The sequence below is a fragment of the Cervus canadensis genome, chromosome 5 (genome assembly GCF_019320065.1).
Source record: "Cervus canadensis isolate Bull #8, Minnesota chromosome 5, ASM1932006v1, whole genome shotgun sequence".
Classification (NCBI taxonomy): domain Eukaryota; kingdom Metazoa; phylum Chordata; class Mammalia; order Artiodactyla; family Cervidae; genus Cervus; species Cervus canadensis.
Genome location: NC_057390.1, coordinates 101,790,048 through 101,813,921, shown reverse-complemented (window position 1 = coordinate 101,813,921; position 23,874 = coordinate 101,790,048). Strand labels below are relative to the sequence as shown.

At 52.2% G+C, this 23,874-nt stretch overlaps 1 protein-coding gene across 9 annotated transcripts in view; it reads right to left on the bottom strand.

Moving 5' to 3' along the window:
* CACNA1B (calcium voltage-gated channel subunit alpha1 B) overlaps positions 1-23,874 on the bottom strand; it is a 205,581-nt gene that overhangs the window by 11,737 nt on the left and 169,970 nt on the right. For 6 of the 9 annotated variants that reach the window (XM_043470320.1, XM_043470323.1, XM_043470321.1 and 3 more), the window contains 8 exons: positions 22,694-22,699; positions 19,195-19,311; positions 18,725-18,790; positions 17,436-17,527; positions 15,282-15,426; positions 11,359-11,486; positions 5,672-5,768; positions 2,766-2,874 (listed from right to left, as the gene is read on the bottom strand). In XM_043470320.1, coding sequence (XP_043326255.1) covers positions 2,766-2,874; positions 5,672-5,768; positions 11,359-11,486; positions 15,282-15,426; positions 17,436-17,527; positions 18,725-18,790; positions 19,195-19,311; positions 22,694-22,699 — 760 coding nt within the window. The remainder of the gene's footprint in view (positions 1-2,765; positions 2,875-5,671; positions 5,769-11,358; positions 11,487-15,281; positions 15,427-17,435; positions 17,528-18,724; positions 18,791-19,194; positions 19,312-22,693; positions 22,700-23,874) is intronic. The other 3 variants (XM_043470327.1, XM_043470322.1, XM_043470326.1) reach the window with 1 other exon arrangement.

The window sequence follows — 23,874 nt, the reverse complement described above, 5'->3', positions numbered from 1 at the left end:
CAATAGCTAATCTATAGAAATATACTTGTTTTTTATATATTGACCTTGTTATACTCACGTTTCAGTTTTAGTAATTTCTTTTTACAGCTTTAAACAACGGAAATATACCGTCTCAGTTCTGGAGGCCAGAGAATCAAGGTGTTAGCGAGGCTGTGATCACTCTGAAGGCTCTAATGAAGTGCCTTCTTGTCTGTTTCTAGGTTTCAGTGGTTCCAGCAATGCTTCATGTTCCTAGGCATGTAGATGCTTCAGTTTTGTTAACTTTTTATTCTATTCGTTGAGATTTTCTACATAGATAATCACGTCAATCATGAATAGAGGCAATTTTCTTTCATCCCTTCCAATTGGCACACCTCTTGTCTCTTTTTCTTGCCTTGTCACAATGGTTAGAACCTCAAGTATGATATTTCACAAAAATAGTGACAGCAGACATCCTTGCCTTGTTACTCATCTTAGGGGGAAAGGAGCCAGGCTTCTTTGTTAAGCATGTCATTAGCTGTAGGTTTGTCATAGATACCCTTGATCAGACCGTAGAAGTTTGCTTTAATTTCTAGTTTACAATAGTATTTATGTATCATAAGTGGATGCTGAATTTTGTCAAAGCTTTTTCTGTATCTATTGAGATAATCATGTAGTTTTTCTTCTTTGACATATTAAGTTGTATTGATTGAGCTCAAATTTGCATTTTTCATTCCTGGGATAAATCCTACTTTAGTCATCATATTCAGTTTGCTAACACTCACTGAAAATTTTATTGTCTTCATGAGGAATGTCTATCATCTTTGCTTATAATGTCTTTGTCTAGTTTTGGTATCAGAACAATGCTGGCCTCATAAAATAAATTGGGAACTATCTGCTCTTTTTCTATTGTCTAGAGGAGTTTGTATAGAATTATTTCCTCCTTAAATGTTTGGTTGACTTCATCAATGGAGCCAACTAGACCCAAGATTTTCTTTCTTAGAAGATTTTTAACTATGAATTTAACTTATTTAATATATACAGTATTACTCAGGATATCTATTTCCTTTTTTCAGGTTATCTATTTTTGAAAGAGCCTCATAGTTTGTGTCAAGGAATTTTTCCATTTCATTTAAGTTACTGAAGTTATCCACATAGGGTTGTTCATAAAATTTCCCTGTTATCCATTTAATGTCAGCAGGATGTATAGCGATGCTCCCTCTTTCGTTCCTTATATAGGTTATTTTTATCTTCTATTTTTTATGATCAGGCTAACTAGAGGTTTGTTAATGTTACTGGTTTGATTTTTAGCATGACCATTCTGGCTGCTGTGTTGAAGGGAGAAAGGGCAAGGGCAGAAGCAGACCAGTGAGAAGGCTACTGCAACAATCCCAGCCAAGACCTGACAGAGAGTGACGTGGACCAAGAGGTGGCAGGAAGAGAGAGTAGACATTGATCATATTCTGGGTGCATTTTGAAGGTGGAGTCAGAAGATGTTGCAAGGGTTCAGAAATATGGATCAGAAATAGGATAAGAAAAAAGTAGGAGATAAAAATGATGCCCAAAGTGTTGGCCTGAGTAACTCTAAGAGTGTTTCCACTAATTGAGACAGGGAGGAATCTGGGGAGTATCTGGAGCACGAGGGTCAGCACGTGGATTCTAGATGCTTATTGGGCCTCCAAGCACAGTTGGCAAATGATGTGTGGGCTATATAAGCCTGGGGTTTAGGAGCAGGCCTGGACTAAAAATACAAAACTGGAATTCACAACATGTAAAGCCATGGGAAAAGGTGAGAATGTGTGTCTGAAGCACACAATGACCTTCAGAGGTTGGGGAAAAAAAAGAAAAAAAAAAAGGCACAAGGGGTTTTACACAAAAGGGAGGGACTACTACCGACAGGGTGCGGACAGGCCCACAGGGCAAGGGGAGGTTCCTGCAGAACTTGACAAGAGCAGTGCCAGCAAAGCTTTGTGCTGTGAAAGCTGGACTGCAGACTAGGAAAGGAGAAATCAGAGACAATGCGGACCCATTTCTCCTGTTGCTAGGAAGGAAAGAAGAAAAACAGAGAAGTTGATTGGGGGAGGGGGTGCGTAAGGGAAGAGAAGAACTTTTAAAAAATAGGAAAAATAACAGCACATTTATACATTGATAGAAATAACCCAGAAAAGAAAGTTGATAGGGCAAGAAATAGAATATAGAATTTTGGGCATGACGTCCTAGGGTAGATGATGAAAATAGTACAGAATGTGCAAAGAGGGGAGACTGGCCTCAGCTCATCAGTTTACACAAGAGAGAACCAAGCTCAAGGGCACGGATGCAGGGAGGAAGCGACGTAGGGGGAGGGCCCTTCATTTTCTCTGCGAAGGGAAAGCAGTCACCACGTGAGGGGGGGCGGGAGAGGAGGACAAGCGGGAGGTCCATTTCCTCCTCGATCTGGTGGGGGCTTCATGGTCCTGTCAGAAACCCAGGAGAGGTCCTGAGGGGGGGACTAGGCTCACGATGGGGAAGGGGTACTCTTCACCTTGTAAGGGGCACTGGCTCATGTGACACAGGCTCCTGCACTGCATGACTATGGGTAATCTAGGGTCATTCAATTTCACTCCACCTCAGCTTCCTTACATGTAAATGGGGTTACTGCAGTGCTACCATGCAGGATGGCTTCAGGAGACAAGGTCAGGGTCTGACAAGGAACTGTCCAGACAGGCCCCTCTCCCCGCCCTGCACAGCAGCCTGGGGAGGCTCTCAGTGGGGGTGGGGCGGTCACATGGCCCTGCTTTGTGCCCTCCCCTCCGGGCTGCCTCTCTCACCTGGAGCCAGCTTGATCTCCAGTGCGGTCCGGATGAGGGCCATCAGCGTGGATGTGAAGTGGACGGTCATGTCGTCATTGGAGATGGGCATGTTCATACGAACCAGGCGCTGGGGATAAGGGGGCAAATCAGGCTGGGCCTCCCAGGGGTCCCAGGACCAGGAGATGTTGGGTGGATGGGAGTTTTGCCAGCATTCACACTATCCCTGGACCCCTACCCTCATCTGAGCTGAGGATTCCCTTGACTACAGAAAGACAGCAGTCCAGGTAAATACTGTCCAATGGGGCCAGGCCAAAAGCCTGGATTCCTCTGAAAGAACAGGCATGTCTCAGCCAGAGGGACCCCAGCCCACCGCCCATGATAGAACAAGTGTGTGGCCTAGGCTGAAGAGGGGCCTGGGCAGCAGGACCCCTGGGACAGCCCACAGACAGGAGCATCAGGCAAGTGGTAGGGCAGCCAGGACCGCAAGCTCAGAGGTCAGTTCCCAGCGAGGAGACACAAGCCCCGGGATGGCCTCTGTGTCTCACCACCTAGCTAGGGGCTAGGGAAGGATGCTCAATGGCACCAGCCCAAGGCAACAAGGAAAGTCTTAAAGACCAGCTCCGTACAGGGGAAGGACCCAACAGATGTGACTGCAAGGGCCTCGGGCTCAGCCAGCTGCACAGGGGCCCAGGGTCATCCCACAGGGACACAAGCACTTAACCAGACTGGGGGCCGTGCAAGCTTTCTCCCTGTTTCACCATTAGGTGAACAGCCCCCTTCCCTCTCTTCCATTTTCTAGGACAGAACAGCTGGAAATAGGAGTGTGTCTGTACCAAAATCCTCTGGTAATAACCAGCAGCTGCCCAGAGCCTGAGGCTTTAAGAACTTAGGTGATCTCCCGGAGGAAAATGGTCTCAGCTGTGCCTGGAATGTCCTGATCATGGGGTGGCCACCTTGCTGGCCAAGTGGAGCCCTTGGGGCACTGTGGGCCCCTGTCCTCTCCCAGCAGCCTCTTTATTCCTTACCAGGATGGGAGCTAGAGGTGGGGGTACAAGGCCCCTCCCTGGGGTATGCTGATCTCTGCCAAGCCTAAACCCTGTGATATGGCAGCCTCTCTGTCCCTTCTTTGGGTAAGGCCACTCTACCCCCAGCATTCTGGAACCAAATCCAGTGTTCAGCCTGATGGAGGGCAGGTGGCTGGAGACAATACCCACACTCTGTCCCCTAATGCTGGCAAAGCCCCACTTGGCACCTCCGATCATGGTCCTAGGACCTCACTCATCACCTGTGTGACACACACAGCTCCCAGAGCACAGTGTTCCTGCAGACCAGTACGGACAGCAGTGGGAGAGGCAGAGGGATTCCTCTCAAGGGGAGTCAGGGAGTCAGGGGCCAGCATGAAGGAAGAATAAGCAGGTGTTTTCCCAGAGAGGAGAGCTCCATCCAGGGCACCTTTACCAGAGCCCCTCATCTGCCTGCCCAGGCCCCAAAGGGCCAGGAGTTTGGGAGCAGCAGAGGGGTGAGACCAGGGCAAACAGACAGGCATCTCTGCCTGGGCCTAGACCCTCTAGCCATGGCACTCTGCACCTCTCCTGGGCCCTCCCCAACTCACCAAGACCATCTACTCTCACTAAACTTGAGGCCTCTCCTGGTCTCTTCACGCCCAGAACCTTGGAGTTGGCCAGCACACCTAGGAAGGAACTCCAAAGGCTATCCCATCATGGCCTTCCCTGCCTACCCTGGCCCCAGGTGTCAGTGTGGACAGAGCTCTCCTTCTTGAGGACAGTGTTACAGCCTTGCATGCAGGGCCTCTAGGCAGACTTGACATGCATGCCAGGCAAGGGAGGACCAAGGAGGACACCAGAGGCATCACATATGGCCCAGAGGAACCACTTAGCTCCCAGAGGCTATGCTGAGCCAGGGGATAGATGCAAGCCCAGAATCAGAGCACAGAAACAGACAATGTGGACAGAACCAGACAGACAAAAGCTCTGTGGGAAGCCTGCTCAGAGACAAGGAGATGGCAGCTAGGCTCCAGATTTGTGCTGGCTGAGTCATGTAACCACTGGGGCTGCTAGGGGGCTCTCAGGCTGGGAGTGCTAGAGGGGTGGAAAGTGCTTACTCACCAAGGCGGGGGGGGGGGGGGGGGGTGACTGGGGATGCAGGGGCAGGTAGGAGCAGACTTGGGAATGGGGCCACGTGGCCTGCTCATGTACCCAGGGGGAGGCCTGGGAGTGTCCTCAGTTTACCCCCTCTTTGCAGCTCAGCCCACTAGGCCCTCAGCAACAGAGGGGGAGGGACAAGGGACCACCCAGGTCCCAGAGGTTGTTCTCACCCCCACAGGACCCTCTGGAGGCCCAGGAATGAGGGCAGGATGCCTCTCTCCAGCACCCTTCCTTCTTAAGGCTCCATGGACTCATGAAGTTCTAGAAAATATTCCTTCCATAGCCTGGGAAGTTCAGCACATGCAGAGCTGGGCGTGGGTTCCACTGGTGCACCCTGCAGAGGCCTTGCAGGGCCAGACACTGAGGGCTGGACAACTTTGCCCACATCAGAGGCTTGGGGGACAGAGGAGCTGAGTGTGGTCCTGAGCTCAGAACAAAAACAGCCTCTGTCAAAAAAGCTAGTTTGTCCCCTCCTTTCTGAGGAAGAGAAGGGAAGGAGAAAAGGCAGATATTGGGCTCTGGCCCCATCTTCCTGAGCCTCTTGGGGGGCTCTCAGAGGGGGCAGCCCTAGGGGACAAGGGGCCAGTGTAGAGACACTTCACAGTGTCTATTTCCCTCTGTTTGGGAAGGAAGCGGAGAAGGTTGGGACAGAGAAAAGAAAGAAACAGAGAGACGGTAGAGCAGCAGACAGACAGACAAGCCCCGGAAGAGATGGGAGCCCAGCACAGACAGCCTGTGGCGTGCAGGGGTGGGGTCTACCTTGTATGCAACGCGAGCAGGGCATTTCTTCCCCAGCCCCAGGGGCGGGGACATGTGTTTCAGCATCTCAAACATGTCATTGTAACTGATGCGCCCACTGGAGACCCGGCCCATAGGACAGAGGCAGAGTGGGGTCCACAGGAGGGGTCCATGGGAGGGGTATGGCAGGAGGGTGGGGGAGGAAGCAGACAAGAAAACAGAGCCAGTTAACCAGCGTCAGATTAAATGCCAGAAGTCAAAACAAGCGAAATGATGGCTTTCTGTGGGGGGCTCAATCCCCTCCTAGCCCCCCAGCCTCACCTCCACACTCTGGCCCCACACAGGGAGTGAGCAGGGGGCATCTGAGCTAATGAACATGGAGAGATGACAGAGGCTGCATCAGGGTGGCTTTGGGTTGTCAACTCTGATTTTATACTTTCAGAAGCCATGGATAATGCCAAATTGGAAAAGAGCTGTTTCAACATGCCAGCTGGGAGACAGCTGTCCAGTGACCAAAGAAGCTGGCTGGAGAACCACGGCAGAAACATCAGCTTTCCTTCATGCCTAATTTGCTTCCAAATGAGCCAAGAGGCTTAAAAACTGGAGAAAAGCCTAAAGCAGGCCAGAAAACTAGTGTGGGAGCCACACTGTTCTGCAGTGGGCCCCAAGGCTCTAGAGACAAAGTCCGTGGGGGCAAGCCCTGCTACAAGCCCAGAGACACCCAAGCCCTGCCCGGAGCAGGGCCACTGTTCAGTCAGGGCTGGGCAGGAAACTGCAGGGTTGGGGTCGCGGGATGGGATATGGCTTGGTGCTACTCCTGCAGCCTCCTGACAGCACACCAGGAAGGGCTGGGACCGACATATGGAATAAGGCTCTAGACCAAGGTAGGCATTTAGGCTTGATGACTGCAACCTCCTTAGGCAGACTGGCCACCAGGCTGGAAGCCTCACCTCCACCCCTGGGACAGCTGCTTATGGGACCTGCTTGGGTTCCCAGAGATAGGGTCGGGTTCAGGCCGCCCAAGAGAGAGGAGTGACAGCCTTCTCCAGCCCGGTGGATCCACCCCAGATGGTCCTGGGTCCGGTCCTCCTCCCAAGACTCCTGGACTCAGCCGAGCGGATCAGTCCAGAGGTGCAGCAGGAGGACCTGTCTTTGGGTCCCCACTCTGCGCTCTCCTCTGCAGGAATCTGGAACCCTGGGTTGTTGGGGCCACTGTTCCTGGTCTACTTGTGCCCATACGCCCTCCTCTGGGGCCCTTGGCCTCTGGCCTGTGTGAGCATCAGTCTGCCCTCAAGAGTCCAGAGGCAAATCTGGGTGGGACAGCTGCTTCCTTGGCACAGGTGGGACCTGGCCCCCTACTCCCACCAGCGGCTGGTCCTCATCCTCAGGGCCCAGCAGAAAGCTCTGTGTGCAGTCTCACGGGGCTGCCTGCCCCCAGCCAGCTGGAGGGGTCAGGAGTTCGATGGGAAACCAAACCGTCCAGGGGCGTGGAGTGTGGGCAGGACAGGGCAGGAGGAGCAAGAGGTGTCATCACTTCCACACTAGGCAGGGACTGTGTGCTGTGTTTGCATTTCGAGCAGGGAAGAGTATGTCGGATGGAGGCTCTGAAGTAGCAAACCTTGTAGGCCAACCTACCAGGGCAGTTCTTCCCTAAGCCAACGGGTGGTGCAATACAATGCAACAAACTGTACATATCCTTATAATGGATCCAGAAACTGGAAAGGAAATGTCACAGGTTATGGGCACAGAGGCATGAGGAGCCCATCCCGCACACCCAGCCTTGCGCTGCACTGCCTGGAGGTGGAGCCAGGGGAGGCTGGACAGGCAGCGCCCAGCTGGGGGCCCAGGGGTGGACAGACGGAGTACCCAGGAGACATGGCAACCCGACAAACTCCAGAGCCCCCAGCAGGCAGGAGACACTCCATGCAGACAGTGTTGGGCCAGAGTGTCCACTTCACACACAGCACGGCTGTTGGTCCGTCTACACCTGGGTCTCCTTCATCAGCTCTCTGACAGCCCATTCCCTCATCCCCTCAGTGCCTGAGACCCCAAGGCCTCCTTGGCGAAGCTTCTCTCCTGGCTCTCGTGACTATCCCCACCTCCCTGAACATACCATGTCCTCGCCTGGAAACTGCAGGTCCAGCTAAGGACCCCCTTTTCCCAGGGTGGGCACCCCGGTCAATGCCGTTGCTTCCCTTTCCTGCACCATGGCCCCATCAGTCCAACTAGCTCCAAACTGTGTTGCATTTACTTCTGGAAAAGAGGGAATAAAGGGAAAGCCCCACTCTGGCCTCACCCAAGTGCTTGCTAACCTCATGGACCCAAAGGATGCCCACACAGAGGCTGGAAGCCTGGCAAAGCCCTAGTTCCTCCCAAGACCCCATTCCTCTCCTCTCTTCTGCTGTCAAACCCCTCAGATGCCACCAGAGGAAAAATGCAGGCCTGATACGGTCACTCTCATTCAAAACTGTTCCTGCTGTCCATGAAAAACAGCCAAAGGCCACTTTTGGACCCCAACATCAAGGCCTTTCTCAGCCCCTCACAGTCACGCTCCTAGAACCCTTACCAAGTGTTCTCCCCCCGAGCCAGGCAGTCAGCTCCCCTTTCCCTCTGCCCCCACCCCTCCTCCCCAGCTCCATCCCTCCTGCCCCTGCAGCTCAGCTCAGCTGCCACCTCCTCTGACTCACCAGCCTCTCCGGGCTCAGAGAGGCCCTGGCCTCACACTGCACTCCTCTGCCCACGGCCGGCTGGGCTGGGCAGAGCTGAGGGTGCAGGCCCCAGCGCATGGCCCAGGCTCAGGATGCTTACTGGACAGATGGATGAGTGTGAGGATAAGCAGACTCATCACACAGGGGGTGGTCCTGACTCTCCGTCAGAGTCTCTGCACTTTACCACGAAGTGTGGAGGCGACAACACAAGGGAGGGTGGGGGAGGCAGCGCCAGAAGGCAATAACTCCATGCTCTCCTCACCCTCCCACAGCGTGCCTGTGCACACACACACACACATACATGCCCATGCACACATTATGGAAGAGCAGGGAACATGGGCACGTACATGCCCATGCACTGCATTCACACACACATGCACACACACACCACACACACGCGAAGATGCACTGCACTCACATGCACGCAAAAACACGTACACACAGGTATGTGCCTGCTTGCACATAAGCACACTCACACACACTCTGGTGTACACAGATCTGTGCACAGACAACACACATGCACACGCTTGTGCACACACACATAGTATACATACACACACACAAAAGCTTGAGAAATTTTCACAAAGTTCACTTTTGTTTCAGGCTCCCTAAGAATAAGGAGACAGTAGATGGTCCCTGGGAAATAAAGATGGTCAGGGCCCTGCATCGGTCAGAGAGGCTAATGGAAGCCTCAAAGCATGCTCCAGCCTGCCCAGATGAGGGGTGCAAGCCTGGTCTGCTTAGCTGTCTCTGCCCAGCCTTCTGCTGCCCTAGCCTCTCACCAGAGCAGCGGGTCTGAGGGCCAGCTGCAGGTCATCTCTGTGCTTCTTCTGGGCCGCAGATCGCATGTTTCCTTGCATGGTGCTGCACTCTGCAGTGAAGCTTACATGTTGCCCCCTTCTCTTCCATAAGCTCTTCACCATATTCCTGAATGCCCATGTCTTCCTGAGGCCCCAGGTCTAGAACTCTGGGTCTGGGAAACAGTCAGCATCTCTATGCATAATCACAAAGCTGCAGCCTGACCCAGGCCCACTTCTTATACGTCTTGAATCAGTTTTCGGCTGTTGGGGAGGGGCTGGGTCTACAGTCCACAAAGATCTGGGGGACGTCACTCCCCTCTGGCAGACCTGCACTGACCTTCCTTTGCCTGTTAGTCCAAGTCACATTCTACACAATCTCTCTGCTTTCTACAACACAAATCTCCTCTAGGAAAAAATATGCCCAGAAACAGCAGCATCTCTTTAGACCACAGTCAGGAGGATCCTCCTGGAATGAGTCTCAGTCCTGCCTCAGCTGGACTCTCTCCTGCCCTTTGCCTGACAAGGACCAGGTCTCAGGTGTGATCAGTCTCCCCTTCAATCTGACTGGGCCTTCCTGACCAGACAGCCCAGGAATACGCCTGAGCCTGTGAGCTCCAGCACATGCTGTGGGCAAATGTGCTAAAAACGACAGGACTCTCTAAGACCATGAAAAGTCATATACATGAGACATAAACAGCAGGCAGGCTTGTTCTGCACTGTGTGAAAACTATAAATTCTTCATTGCAGTGAAAAATACTCGGAGATGCTCTAGGCTCTAGGCCAAGAAGAGCCCCAGGGCCCTGGCGTTGCCCAGTTTGGAAAGGGCCTCACATAGCACCTTCTGTGTCCTCACTGTGATGGGTGGGAAGGCTAAGAAGACTGGATCAGAGGCAGGTACAGGAGCCCAGTCAAGCTCCCAGCCCTTTGGGGGCCTGGGGGATCAGAAAGCTCCTCAGTGTTCCCCTTGTTGAGCTTGGATTCAGAGTCCCAGGGTCCTCCCATGAGGACACTGACCATCTCCTCCAGGCCTCTACCACACAACGGGTGACCAAATGCAGAGTCATGCAACAGGGATGCAGGCAGGCTGGGGTGCCTGCGAGAAAGAAGGGGGAAGCACCCCAGTTCCACGCTCTTCTTGTCTCCCTGGAGCCCCCTCCCTGGTACTTATTCAATCCTGGGCTCACTGTGAGCAAGGCACTGAGCAGGCCTGGGTCTCACCCAGTAGCCATGTCTCTTGGGCCTCCCTCCACATCCCGTGTTTTGCTGCAGAGGGCATGTCCTTAGTGACTCCTCAAGTCACGGCTCTGGAGGGTGCCTGAATGAATGAGCAAGGGAACAAGTGCTCGACAAAGGACAGACAAACAGGCAAGAGAATGAACTCAACAAAGGGACAGACAAACGGGCAGATGGAGGACCCACACTGCTGTGCTGGGCCCAAGGACAAAACATCACAGGTGTGCAGGGCTCCCCCAAGAAACACATGGTCCTCACTGTCTTCTGACCCAATCACTGTCTTCAGGAGACCCTTGCATTGTCTGGAAGCACTTGGCCCTCACTTATGAAACAGCAATGCATTAACAGTTTTGCACCATGACCAAAGGGCCTCAAACACACTAGACCTTTTCTGGCAGTTCATCTGATTTCAATAAAAGTTTACCAAAAACCCTCTATTCACAGCCTGGGCTGGTGACACAGAGGCGCACTGGCTCTTGTCCTCCAGAAGGCAGCAGGCAGACGGGCCCTGAGCCCAGAGGAAAAGAACTAAGGCCTCACGTTGTTTCTGGCCACAGAGGCCTCGGAGCCTTATGAGAGGGTCTTGCCCCGTGACCTCTCACAACCCAGATGTGACATGCCTTGTGAGAAGACAGTGAGCTCCTGCCCAATAGGAGCCTGAGGGTCACAACCCCCTGAAGACCTTCCACGGCCCCCAGGCAACCTGCTAAGGGCTGGACTACGGGCCTGAGAAGAGGGTCTCTCAGCCCAGGGAGCTGTGCACAAGGGCACAGGGAGCTAGCGTGAGTGCACCTCCCAGGAGGAAGCTCAGCAGCACCCCATGTGTATCAGGATGGAACCCCGACCCCCACCAAAACCCAAGGGGGTCGCTCATTCGAAACATGCCTGCAGCGACCCGGCCCTGTGCTGAGACCTGCGGGTGGTGTGTGCCAACCCTGAGGACCACGCAGCACAGGCGCTCACTCACCACGCAGCCGGGTCGTACTCAGCCCAGACCCGGATGAATTCGTCCAGGTGGTGAGGCCCTAGGATGGAAGAGTCCCGCGTAAGGTACTCAAAATTGTCCATGATCACAGCCACAAAGAGGTTCAACATCTGCAGGACAGGAAGGAAAAGAGGTGACGTCCAGAAACCTCAGCCTGCCCACTGCCCTCCCCATCCCCTGCAACAGAAGTCTCTGTGTGAGGCAGTTAGGGCAGCAGAGGTCACTGACTCAGGTAGAGCCTGCCCCACCTGCTCCCCCCACGACCTCTCAGAGGGCTTCCCAGGCCCCCTGCACATCGCCACCACCAACAGCAGCATCCTTCCCTGGTTCCAGGTCCCACAGGCCAACCCTAGCCCAGGATCTGGTCCTCTGAAGGCTTCAGTGTCTACATCTCCTGCACCATCCTCACTCAGTCCTGTCAACTCCTGCCAACCATCTGTCCTGCCATCTGGGTTAATCTTCCCCATTGTGAGGTCCCCAGCTTTCCCCTTCTCACCTAAGCCTTCAAGGAAAGTGGCGACTTTGGACTTAATAACTTGAGCTCTAGAGACCTAAAACTCAGGCATTTTGTTTTGTTTTTTAAAACTGAGTTGAAATTCACTTAACATACAAGTAAGTCTACAATTCAGTGGCATTTAGTGTATGCACAATACTTACCTAGTTTCAAATTTTTTTCATACTCCTGAAGAATACACGGTACTAAGTAATCATTCCTTATACATCTGTCCTCCAACTCTCTGGAAACCACCAATTTCCTTTCTGTACCTAGAAAGTTATCTATTTGGGGCATTTCAAGCAAAAGGATCCATACAACGTGTGACCTTTGTGTCAGGTTTCTTTCACTTAGTGTGATGTTTTCGAAGTTGATCCATATTGCAGCATTTGTCAGAACTTCATTCTTGTTTGTGGCTGAATAATATTCCTTTGCAGGTCTGTACAACTTGTTTATGACAAATGTAGTAGATGATACCACTCTTATGGCATAAAGTGAAGAAGAACTAAAGAGCCTCTTGATGAAAGTGAAAGAGGAGACTGAAAAAGCTGGCTTAAAACTCAGCATTCAAAAAACGAAGATCATGGCAACCGGTCCCATTGCTTCATGGCAAATAGATGGGGAAACAATGGAAACAGTGACAGACTTTATTTTGGGAGGGCTCCAAAATCACTGCAGATGGTGACTGCAGCCATGAAATTAAGACACTTATTCCTTAGAAGAAAAGCTATGACCAGCCTAGACAGCATATTAAAAAGCGGAGACATTACTTTGCCAACAAAGGTCCATCTAGTCAAAGCTATGGTTTTTCCAGTAGTCATGCCTGGATGTGAGAGTTGGACCATAAAGAAAGCTGAGTGCGGAAGAATTGATGCTTTTGAACTGTGGTGTTGGAGAAGACTCTTGAGAGTCCCTTGGGCTGCAAGGAGATCAAACCAGTCAATCATAAAGGAGATCAACCCTGAATATTCATTAGAAGGACTGATGCTGAAGCTGAAACTCCAATACTTTGGCCACCTAATGTGAAGAACTGACTCATTGGAAAAGTCCCCGATGCTGGGAAAGATTGAAGGCAAGAGGAGAAGGGGACAACAGAGGATGAGATAGACGGATGGCATTACCGACTCGATGGACATGAGTTTAAGCAAGCTCTGGGAGTTGGTGATGGACAGGCAAGCCTGGCATGCTGCAATCCATGGGGTCACAAAGAGTTGGACGTGACTGAGCGACTGAAGTGAAGCACAATTTGTTTATCCATTCATCTACTGACGGACATTTGGGCTACGCCCAGAAGTAGAATTGTTGAATCATACCATAATTCTACATTAAATATTTTAAGGAATCACCATACTGTTTTCCATGGTGGCTATACCATTTTACATTTCCATGTGCAGTGCACAAGGGTGTCAGTTTCTCCATATCCTCACAAAACTTGCTATTTTGTCTTGTTTTTTCAAATAGCAATACTAATAGGTATGAAGTGGTATTTCATGGGTTTTGATTTGCTTTTCCCTAATGATTACTGAAGTTGAGAATACTTCTATGTACTCGGCCATTTGTACAGCTTTTTTTTAGAGAAATGCCTCTTTAAGTACTTTGTCCATTTTTACATGGTTATCTTTTGTTGTTGAGATGCAGGAGCTCTTTATATATTTTGGATATTAACCCCTTATCATATACATGATTTGCAAAACTTTTCTCCCATTCCTTGGGTTGCCTTTTCACTTTGTATAATAGTATCCTCTGATGCACAAAAGTTTCAAATTTTGAATAGTCCATTTTTTCCTTTTCTTACTCAGGATTATGGTGTCAAATCTAAGAATCCTTTGCCAAATCTGAGGTTATGACTCTGAGACTACAATGTTTTCTTCTAAAAGTTTTATAGTTTAAGCTCTTGTATTCAGGTCTTTATCAATTTTGAGGTAATTTCTTTTCTTTTCTCTCTCTTTTTTTTTTTTGGCCATGCCCCATAGCATATGGATCCTATTTCCCAAGTGGGGATCAAACGTGTGCCCCCTGCAGTGCAAGTGCAGAGTCTTAAACACTGGACCACCGGGTAAGTACCAAGATAATTTTTACATATGGTGTAAAGTCAACTTCATTTTTCTTTGCATGTGGGTATCCAGCACCATTTGTTGAAAAGCTTATGTTTCCTAACTAAATGGTTTCAGCAGCCTTCTTAGAAATCTTTTGACCATGCATATGAGGATTTATTTCTAGTCTCAACTCTATTCGTTCAGTGTATATGTTTGGATTTATGCCAGTATAATACTGTTTTGGTTACTGAAGTTTTGGTGTCAAATTTTAAATCACAAAGTATGAGGCCTCCTATCTTGTCATTGGGTTTTTTTGTATTTAATTTTTAAAAGTTTTTCTTAAAGTATAGTTGATTTATACTAAGTGCACAGCAAAGTGTATGTATGGGAGGGAGTAGAGGCACCTGGGAGATTGTTAGAACACAGACTCTTGGGTCCCTCTCCCAAAGATTCCAGTACGGTAAATCTTAGAAGGGAGCCAGGAATCTGAATTTCTAACAAGTGCTCAGGTGATGCTTAAGTCATGAGTCTCTGGACCACACAGGGACCTAGAGGGTATCATCCAGCCTGACTGATACACCAAACACTAATGACAACGAATTTACATCTCCAGCCAGAGGCCCCCACATGCCTCAACTCCCTCCCTCCCTCCCTCCCTCCCCCACACCTGCAGCTCCCCAACCTTTCCACTCCGGGAAGAATCATTCACTGCATCACCCCAGCAAACCCCAGAACACAGCTTTCCTTCCCCTTTTCTCTCATGCCCATGTTCAGTCACCAATCATGTACGCTCTGCCTGTACAGGGTGGCCCCCGTCCACACAGCTTCTTTCACACCCTCCCTTCTCCAACCATCACTTCCAATCAGCTCCTGGCCACACACAGCCTCTCCTGACCAGAAGCCAGAGTGAGGTTTTGAGATGTCAAGTAGATGATGTCACTGTGCATAGTCTCCCAGAGGCTTCTGCTGACTTGTAATAAAATCCACTCACTGCAACGTGACCAGCTGAGACCTCCAGCCTGACCCCATGAGTTTCCTGAACCTCATCAGGCACAGGCAGGCTGGCTAGAGTGCTGGTGCTTATATCTCGTCACCACGGTGTAAGTCCTTCTAGCTGAGAACTGAGGGATAGTGCCCCACAGAAACGTAAAACCCTTTCCACAGAAGTAAAGGCAGGCCCACAGGAGCTCATTACTCAGTGGGTCCTCTCAGGATTAACATGGTCCTCATCTCCAAGGAAACAAGGACCATCAACATGGAATCAGCTTTCATGCATCATGGGTCAAAATCGGATGTCGGCAAGAGAGCAGGGGGACTCAAGTTGGTCTGAGACAGGCAGATGTGGCAATGGGGTGCACACAGGGCCCAGGACTCACCAGAAAGGAGCAAAGGAAGATGAAGGAGACAAAGTAGAAGTAGGCGAAGTCACTCCCACACTCCGTGGCATTGGCGAGCTCGTCGCAGGCCCGGCTGCTGAGGCAGGACAGCATGATCTCATGCCAGGCCTCCCCGGTGGCACTCCTGGGATGAGGGCAGAATGTGAGGCCAGGAGGGAAGGCCCAGGACTGGCCGGGAAGGAAGCCCAGGAATTTAGGAGAACTGCTTTCCCTCCCACAGGGATCCTGCACAGGTGTTAGGTCTGGGTAACAGATGCTGGTTCTTAAAAAGAAACCTCTGGCATTAGATTTTCAAGCTGATCCTAAGTGGGAAAGCACGCGTTACAGGAAAGAAATCACGGCACCAAAGTCAGCACCACGGTGAGCTCCCTCCGTGGATTCTGATCCCCTCCCCAGTGTGTGCCACCTAGTCCCCCTGGATTCAGGACACGGTGACTCCATCCTTCCCAGTGCTCAGGCCAAAGACACAGGAGTCATCCTTGCCTCCTCTCTCTCACCACATCTTGATCTGCCTTCAAAAACAGCCAGGCTCTTAACTACCCCTACCTCCCTGGGCTGAGCAACCACTTCTGAGCTGCAGCAACAGCTCCTTAACTGGATGCTCCCCCACCCAGTAGCCCAGCAGATCAGACCAAAGACCTCCCCAATGACCCCCTACATGACTGCCTAGAGCTCTGTGGAACTGCAGCTGCCCTTCCCCTGACCTCATCCTTACCACGGTCCCCACTCACTCTACCGCAGCCGCCCCAGCTTCTGCTGTCTCTTGAACACATCAGGAACCCTCAACCCTGGGCAGCTACTGCAGCAGCGCTCCCGTGTGGCCTTCTGCTCCTGTGCACGAAGCCAGCGCAGAGGCCAGATGTGCATCAGACTTGCAGGTGGCCCAGCGTGCCTCTGTGTGGTCAGTCCTGGGCAGAAGCTGGGTCCACTCCCCACTAACAATGGCCAGTTCAGCCTGTGCCAGGCCTGAATGATGAGGGTGCCCATGTGATGAGGAAGGAACAGAGATCTTTGAGATCAAAGATTTAAAATCAAGGCTGGCTTCATATCTTTTGTGACACAAAGCAGGATATTAATAAACAAAGAAATAAAGTGGACATAAGAGCTAAAGTCCAGAGAAATGACACTACTCGGGGAACTGTCAGCCTAAGGATGCTGTTTATCTGATGCAAAGAGTAAGTCAGAAACTCTCTCCAGGCCTGGCCTGAGCTCACCCTCCAAAAAATGAGCTCCCACACCCCCTAAATGCATCTGCATAGGGTCAGCTGAGCTGGGTGTCCCCAAAAGTGGACATAGCAGGGAAACCTCAGGAAGGGGCCCAAGGTGGGGTCTGTTGTTTATTTATTAATTAAATATTAATTTATTATGAGGCCCCTCATCATAAATTACTAGAGAGAGCACTTTCCCCCCTCCCCGAGGATCACAGCAAATGAAGGAGACAGTCAACCCTCTGGGCTCTACCCACGAGTGCATTCTTACACCAGGGTGGTGGACAGCCCCAGTCCACGTGTGCCCACGCCTGAGAGCAATGGCTGGGGAGCCATCCCCCATACACCTCTGCAGGGAGGCCTCTGTGCTCCTCAAGGCCCTGCCCTGGTGCTCCCCTTGACTGCGCCCTGGAGCCGTGGGGACTGCAGCCCCTGTGAGCGACAGAGGTGGAAGAAGCTGCCCTCAGACCCACACGTCTGGCCAGTTTGGTTCCTTGGGTCACTGAGAGGGTCCACCCTGCCGATAGCAGCCCTCTGCTGTTGGCTCTTCCTGATCCCAGAGATCCCCGAAATCACTAAGGCAAGCAGATGGGAAGCTTGGGGCTGGCACACCAAGAAAGGCTCTTTCGACACCTGTCCTTCAAGACCTCGTTGGGCAGCAGAGACAAGGTAGGCGAGCCAGCCCAGCCCAGGGGTCTCAGGCTGACTGCCTCGGGGGCCTCCCTTCAGGCCCAGGAGCCATTAAGGAAGAACAAGCAGAAAGGGAGGAGAAACTGGAAAGGTCCACCATAGAGAAGCCAGTATGACGAGAAGAGGGCTGGGTCCTTCCTGAATGAAGGAGTCCCTGAGCCTGGATCTACCTCTACACAACACACTGAATGAGGAGCCTCTGATTCTGGACCCACCTCCACCTCCCACAACACACCTGAAGAGCAGCATCAGGGCTTGAAGAAACGTCCGAAAGTTATTGTGACGGTTGATGCTGGTGTCATCATCCAGAGCAATGTTTCCAAACACCTGAAATGGAGAAAAAGGCAGACAGCCCTGCAGACCAGTGCCGCTGGGTCTTCAGGAGCTGTGGCCAGGCAAGAGACGGTGGGTGTGCACATGGGGACCACGTGGGCCAGGACTGCCCTCACCCAGGGACCCCGACCAGAGCTGCCACTACTGCTGCTGGGGCTAGAGGGTCAGGGTGTCTGGCTCCAGCAGCATCTGTGCATTTATTTCCAGGGAAGAGAAAACCTCTGGAAAGTCTAACATGTCACTGTCACACAGCCCAGTTTGAGCAGGCTCTGACTCCGAACCTGTCCAAGATCAAATAGCATAACCAGTAAAAACTGGGGCCCAGAGCTAAGTTTAGGTGGGCTCTGCTAGACAAAAGGAGGGGATCATTTTAGTATGTGTGCTGCTGAAGCGAGCACTGAGGGGATCATTTTAAAATTCACTCTCTCATCAACGACCCCAAAACAGTAATTATACTGATATTCTGATAGATCACTTGAAAGTTTTTTTTAACATTTTTGTGCAAACACCACAATGGGCTTTCTACCCATTTTAATTTCTTTCTTTCAGGGTTAGAAATGCAAATAAGTCCCTCACTTTAAGTAGCTTAAAATCTGGAATCCAGCTGAAAATTTATGAATTATCATATATCCATCAAAAACAAAGATCACTGGGCTGTTTTTGTATGTCCATAGACCAAAGCAAGAAAAACAGGTATTTGTTTTAAATAGCATCAGATCTCAGTAAATTTCAAGCAAGAGAACTTTCAATCCCTGAAAATAAGAGTTTAAAAATCGGTTTTCAGATTTCAGTGTCTTAACCTTTAAGACACTGTCTCCTCCCACCACAAATTAACATTTGAGACCACCTCCCATCCCTACGTCCTTCAGAAGTGCTCCTGGGCTAAAGGCATGACCAGCTGCTGCGGCGCAGGCCACCTGGGCCATGTGGATATGCTCAAATACTCCACACTGTGCAGGCCCAGCACCCAAGCAATCGTGCCCACCAGCGCCCTGACACAGACCAGCAGGATTCCACGCAAGAGCAAGGCCGTGCATCTGCCCACAAAGGGTGGCAATGCCTGGCCTCAGCTACAGAACAGTCTTTCTAAGAATTGAGTTCATAAAGTGCTCAGACTGGCCCCTGGCTCACAGAAACACTGCTAAGTGCCAACCGGTCCCTGCTGTCATGTGACGCCCTGCACACACCCACCTGCATGCCGATGATGGCGTAGATGAAGAACAGCATGGCGATGAGCAGGCACACATAGGGCAGGGCCTGCAGAGACACAGGAAGGGCGGCTCAGCGCCAGGAGAGCTACCCGCCCCCTTGCCTGCACCACATCTGGAGAGTGGACACTGGCTGGGTCTCTGGGCCACACTGGCCTTAGCTGACTACAGACCCAGCCCCACTGCCCACCAAGCCCCTTCACCAAGTGCCCATCATCTTCATTTACAAACCAAGTCATAAAAGCCACCTCAGCCCTTTGTGAGCATAAACAAGATACTCTCTGTAAAACTGAAAGTGTCCTAACAAACTATCACAGCAACAACCGGGGCCGTGGGAGGGGTGGGCACCCACTCTGGTCTTCCCAAGGAGAGTGCTTGGGCGATGGGGCAGAAGCTTCCCTGCTGGCACAACGAGGGAGAGGTCAGGCCCTGTCTGGCCACGCCCGGCCTCACCTTGAAGGACTGGACGAAGGTCCAGAGCAGGATGCGGATGGTGTAGCCTTGGCGGAGCAGCTTGATGAGTCTGGCAGCACGGAAGAGGCGGAGGAAGCTCAGGTTGATGAAGTTGTTCTGCAGGGAAAAGAGATTGTGCTCTGACCTTCAGAAACCAGCCTCCCACAGGCACAGGGAGGCGGCTTCCCACCCACCTCCCCAAGTCACTGTGTCCCAAAGAAAAGCAGGTGAGGAGAGACTGAAACAAAAAGTCACTGCTTCACAGTCTAAGCAGCAATCAGCCACCAGAAAATCTTTCAAAAGTAAAGCTTGTCATTGCAAACAACTTCTCATGCAGCAAATCAGAGACACTCCCTCCACAGGGAGGGACAGAGAAGTCCTGCGAAGCAGCTACCTGCTGCCAGGTGGAACGGGAGGCCATCCGCTGCCAGGCCTCCAACACTGACCGCCTCTCGCAGGACACAGCTGAGCAGCCCAAGGACTGGGCGGGGCTGCCTCTCCTCAGACTCGGTGGCCATACCCTTGTCTCCCACACGCCAGCAAGGCCCTGCCACCCAGGGCCCAGCAGAGAGGCAGGCACGTCCTCTGGGGCCAGGCAGGGACCTGCAGACAAGTCCTGGCAGGAGGTGTAGATGGTGGCAGTCCTGCTGCTGCCGCCTGAAAAGCCCCCTCCGTAGCCCCCGGACCAGTGTCTGCTCCAGAGAACCCAAGATGTCTCGCAGCACGCCCTCATCCAGAGGGTCCGAAGTCAAGCACAGAGCAAACCGATAATCTCTGGACTCCACAGATGACCAGGGAGTAAGGCTTCCACCCTGGCCCAGGGGCACCTGAATCCCTGGCACATCCCTTTCAGGAGGCCTGGCTCTGGGCAGTGTCCCTGAGTAGAAAGGGGTGCTCATGGGCACGGGGGGCTTCCTGCCCTGCTTGCTTAGAAACCAGGTGCCCTCTTCTGCCCACCCACACGCAGCCTGAGAGCAGCTTCCTCACACTTTGCTGTTTTAAAATATGCAAGCAGCTCAGGCTAGACACATTGTGTTGCCAGATTCAGTGGTCAGACACAGAGGAAAGAGAGCAGGTGTTGAATGAGGCAGCAGCAGCGGCAAGCTCGTGCAGGAGGTAGCAGGGCCTGAGAGGAGCGGTGTCCCACTCCAGGGCTGCCCATCTGATCTTGGCTGGGACGAGGTGTCCGTTGGGGGACAGGCCTCTCTCCACCCCTTGCTTGCCTCATCTCAGGGGCTGGCTTCTTTACTTCCGCCCCGGGACTCTGGACTGTCTGCTGGTGAGGGACATAAGCTACCCTGGGGGGTGGTGCCAAGTTTTAGACAATGCCACAGGGGGACAGGGCAGTTCGCAGGCACAGAAGGGCCGACTGTGGTGCAGATCAGCAAGAAGGCAGAGTGGACCTCGGGACGTGATCCTGGAGGGTGTTCTCATTTGCCTGCAGCTCCCCCACTAGCTCGTGCTGGGGAAAGAGACCCTCAGGGTAGACAGGGTAGATGAGATACATCCACACTCTCTGAGTCCCCGGGGCCCTGAGGACTCAGGTGAGCCAGCAATTTCAGGAGGATGGAAGGGGGACTGTTTACGCTGTCAGGGAGCCCTTTGTACAAGACAATGAAGCACAGCAGGGGCGAGGGGCTGCCTCCTCAGGCTTCTTCACTTTGAAACCACCTGTGCATGTGGATCTGGAGGGGCCAGGACAAAAGCAATTTGCTCAGGCAATTGGCACAGACGAGATGATTTCCTGAAAATACTGGGAGGAAATAGTCTTCTGGGTAATAAAGAAGGGATGGATACCACAGCAGACAGAGGAAGGTGCTGTCCATTCAAGTCCCTGGACTCAGAGCTCAGCCACGTAACACTTTCCATTGACACCCAGGCCCCACCCATCCTCCCAGACTTCCTCCTCGGGGCTCCAGGGGGCACCTAGGAGAGGGTGAGGGTGCCAACAGACAGACAGCCCTAGAGAGTCATGAAGGAGGATGGTGAGGCAGCTACAGATGCCGCAAGCAGTGTGATGGCCTGAGCGCATCATGGCTGCACCCAGGGCACAAGCCACCAGACAGCACCATGCGGGCCGCATGCTGGACGGTGGGGGCAGCAAGCACGTGGCGGCCTCCCCATGGCTGAGCACGGTCACCCCTGGCCTCAGCCAACCCCTGGAGGTGGACACAACCTTCCACATCCCCCAGAGTCCATGGTTTCTGTTGTGCCCTGGAGTAGACACACCTACTTTCAAGTCAGGTTCCCCCTTATCACCCCTGCCTCTGAGCCAGAAAGGTCAGTGCTGCACCCCTCAATGCAGCAGCTGCTTTACGCTGAGGGGACACTGGTCCCCAGCCCCACTGAGTGCCTGCTTCCTCCTCCCCATGATGGCAGTGTTAGGACGTCATGCCTGGGGGTGAGGAATCATGGAGAAAAGGAGCTTATAGCACACCCAGCACTGAGATGGGAGCCACAAAGGCAAGTGGACCCCAGGCCAAGGCCCTCATCTCCCGTGTCCAAGCACATCATTGCGTCTGGGCAGACTCACAGCAGAATGAGGGGCTCCCCCTCAGACTGTGCGCACGTGCCGGGGGCCCCACACGTGCTCAGGAGGAGGTGCCCGAGGGGCCTGCTCGGAGGCGGCGGGAAGGGCGGAGCGGAGGCCTTACGACACCTGCGGAGCCTGTGCTAAAGATGCAGCCTGGTACTTCTGCGGCTTAAATGCCTTTTTCTCAAAACTCAAGCTTTTCTGCTCCGATTGTGAAACGTAGCTTTACCACATTCACTTTCTGTTCAGGAGTCTGAAATATTTGCTCTTTGCATGAACTTCCAGCCGAGGCCTTGGCTCAGTCTGCTCCAGCGTCCCCACTCTCCCTCAGATTTTCCTGAGACCCGGAAGGAGGCCCTGTCCACACCACTTGCACGGGCTCCACACAAGCTCGCTGACCAGGGCATGCAGGAGTCCACGGTGCCGGATGGAGGCCCAGCTCTCTGCTGCCTCCTGGGGCAAAGGCCCTCTTCCTACTCAGTCAGGACAATCCCCCAAGGCTCGTGCCCCCCAACCAGGCCTCCACAGACGGTCTGTCCAGGAAGGACCCGACAGGAGACTTCGTCAGAGGTGGACCCAAGCCCACTTGGTCTGCTGGCCAACAGAGGCAGAGCAGAAGGGAGATGCAGCAGAAACCGTGGACTCTAGGGGAGCAGATCCAACCTCGCATCCAGCAACCCCCCCAATTCTGACCCAGTCTCAACACTTACCTGCCTCTCACTCAGAAGCCCCTATCTCCTCTCTTGGCCCAAGGCCAGTTCCTGTGATCAAGCGGCCCCTGAGGGCCCTCAGAAGGCCCTGTGGGACCCGGGAGCCAGGGAGAGTGCACTAGAGGCCAGAGGGGGCGGGTGCAGCTGGGCTCTGAGCACAGGAGGGCGGTGGTGAGGGTGACAGGCAGCAGAGGAAAAGTGGAGCAGAGCAAGCAAAACAAAGAGCTTTAAGAACTGTATAAGTCATGAAACCAACCGTTTCCTATATGTGATGTTTTCATGGATGGATATTTGCGTGTTATTTACAAATTGGGATGTTTGAGCAGCAGGCGCGCAACATACAGACGGAGACATGGTTTTCGCATTGTATGTTGGTTGGGTGGCGTGAGTCAGCAGGTAGGTTAAGGTAAATCAAGAACAAAAACAGAAAACAAAAGAGAAGATGAGTCATCAACACAAGCAAAACCTCAAACTCTGAATACTTCACTGGAAATTTTTAGGATTTTGGTAAACCGCATATTTTGCTTAAAATGAACCAAATCAAAACACATTTTTGAAATCTGTAGGTTACGCAGACAGAGGTGTCATTTGCATTTCTGTTTGTAATGCAAATCCAAAGATGACTCACAGACACTTATTTTTTTTATTCCAGGCAAAGAAATCAATGTCAGTTTCATGCTTGTTTGGAGCACTTTCTCTATGTGACCCTGGTTATTAAGACTATTGCTCTATGTGGCTTTTAAGTTGGGAGTGGGAACTGACACTCATATTTTTGCCTCAGGAAAAAAAAGTGCATCCACAAAGTAACAAATGAAGTGACTACAAATGGAGAAAGAAAAACAACACGGAAATCCACAGGGTGGCTGGCTTTCCTCTTTCCTCCTCCAGGCAGAACAGCAAGAAGACTGCCCTCGGAAGTCATTAGCAGTGGGGCAGCTGAGCTTTGAGACCAGGCGGATTCTGACCCCTCCCACCAGACCTGCTAGGTGTGCAGGATTGAGGGAGGCTGCCCTGGAGGGTCTCAAACATCTGCAAGCTGCCCCTCAAGTGTCCAGCAGCTGAGGGGCCTCTCTCTGGAGAGGCATCCCTGGGAGACAGCACGTCTGTGACATAAGCCACCTGAGCCACCACCCGCTGCTGACGAGGCACACATGTGCCCACACCCCCAGGACTGCGCCCTTGCAGCTGGAAGCCCAGTGTTTGGATCCTTTTTTCCAGGGGAATAAAGATTCCTGTGTCCAGGGAAGCAGAGCACCCATCAAAAACTACACGGGGGAACCGTTTCTGAGTGGGAAGCCCACAGTGAACAGGTGGCAATCAGACCATGCTGCAAGGCCAACGGCTGGTGCAACAAACCACCTTGATTTTTTTGTTAAAATGGCAGCTTTCAGCCTGGATTATTCAGATCATCAACTTCTCAAAACCATGAAACATCTC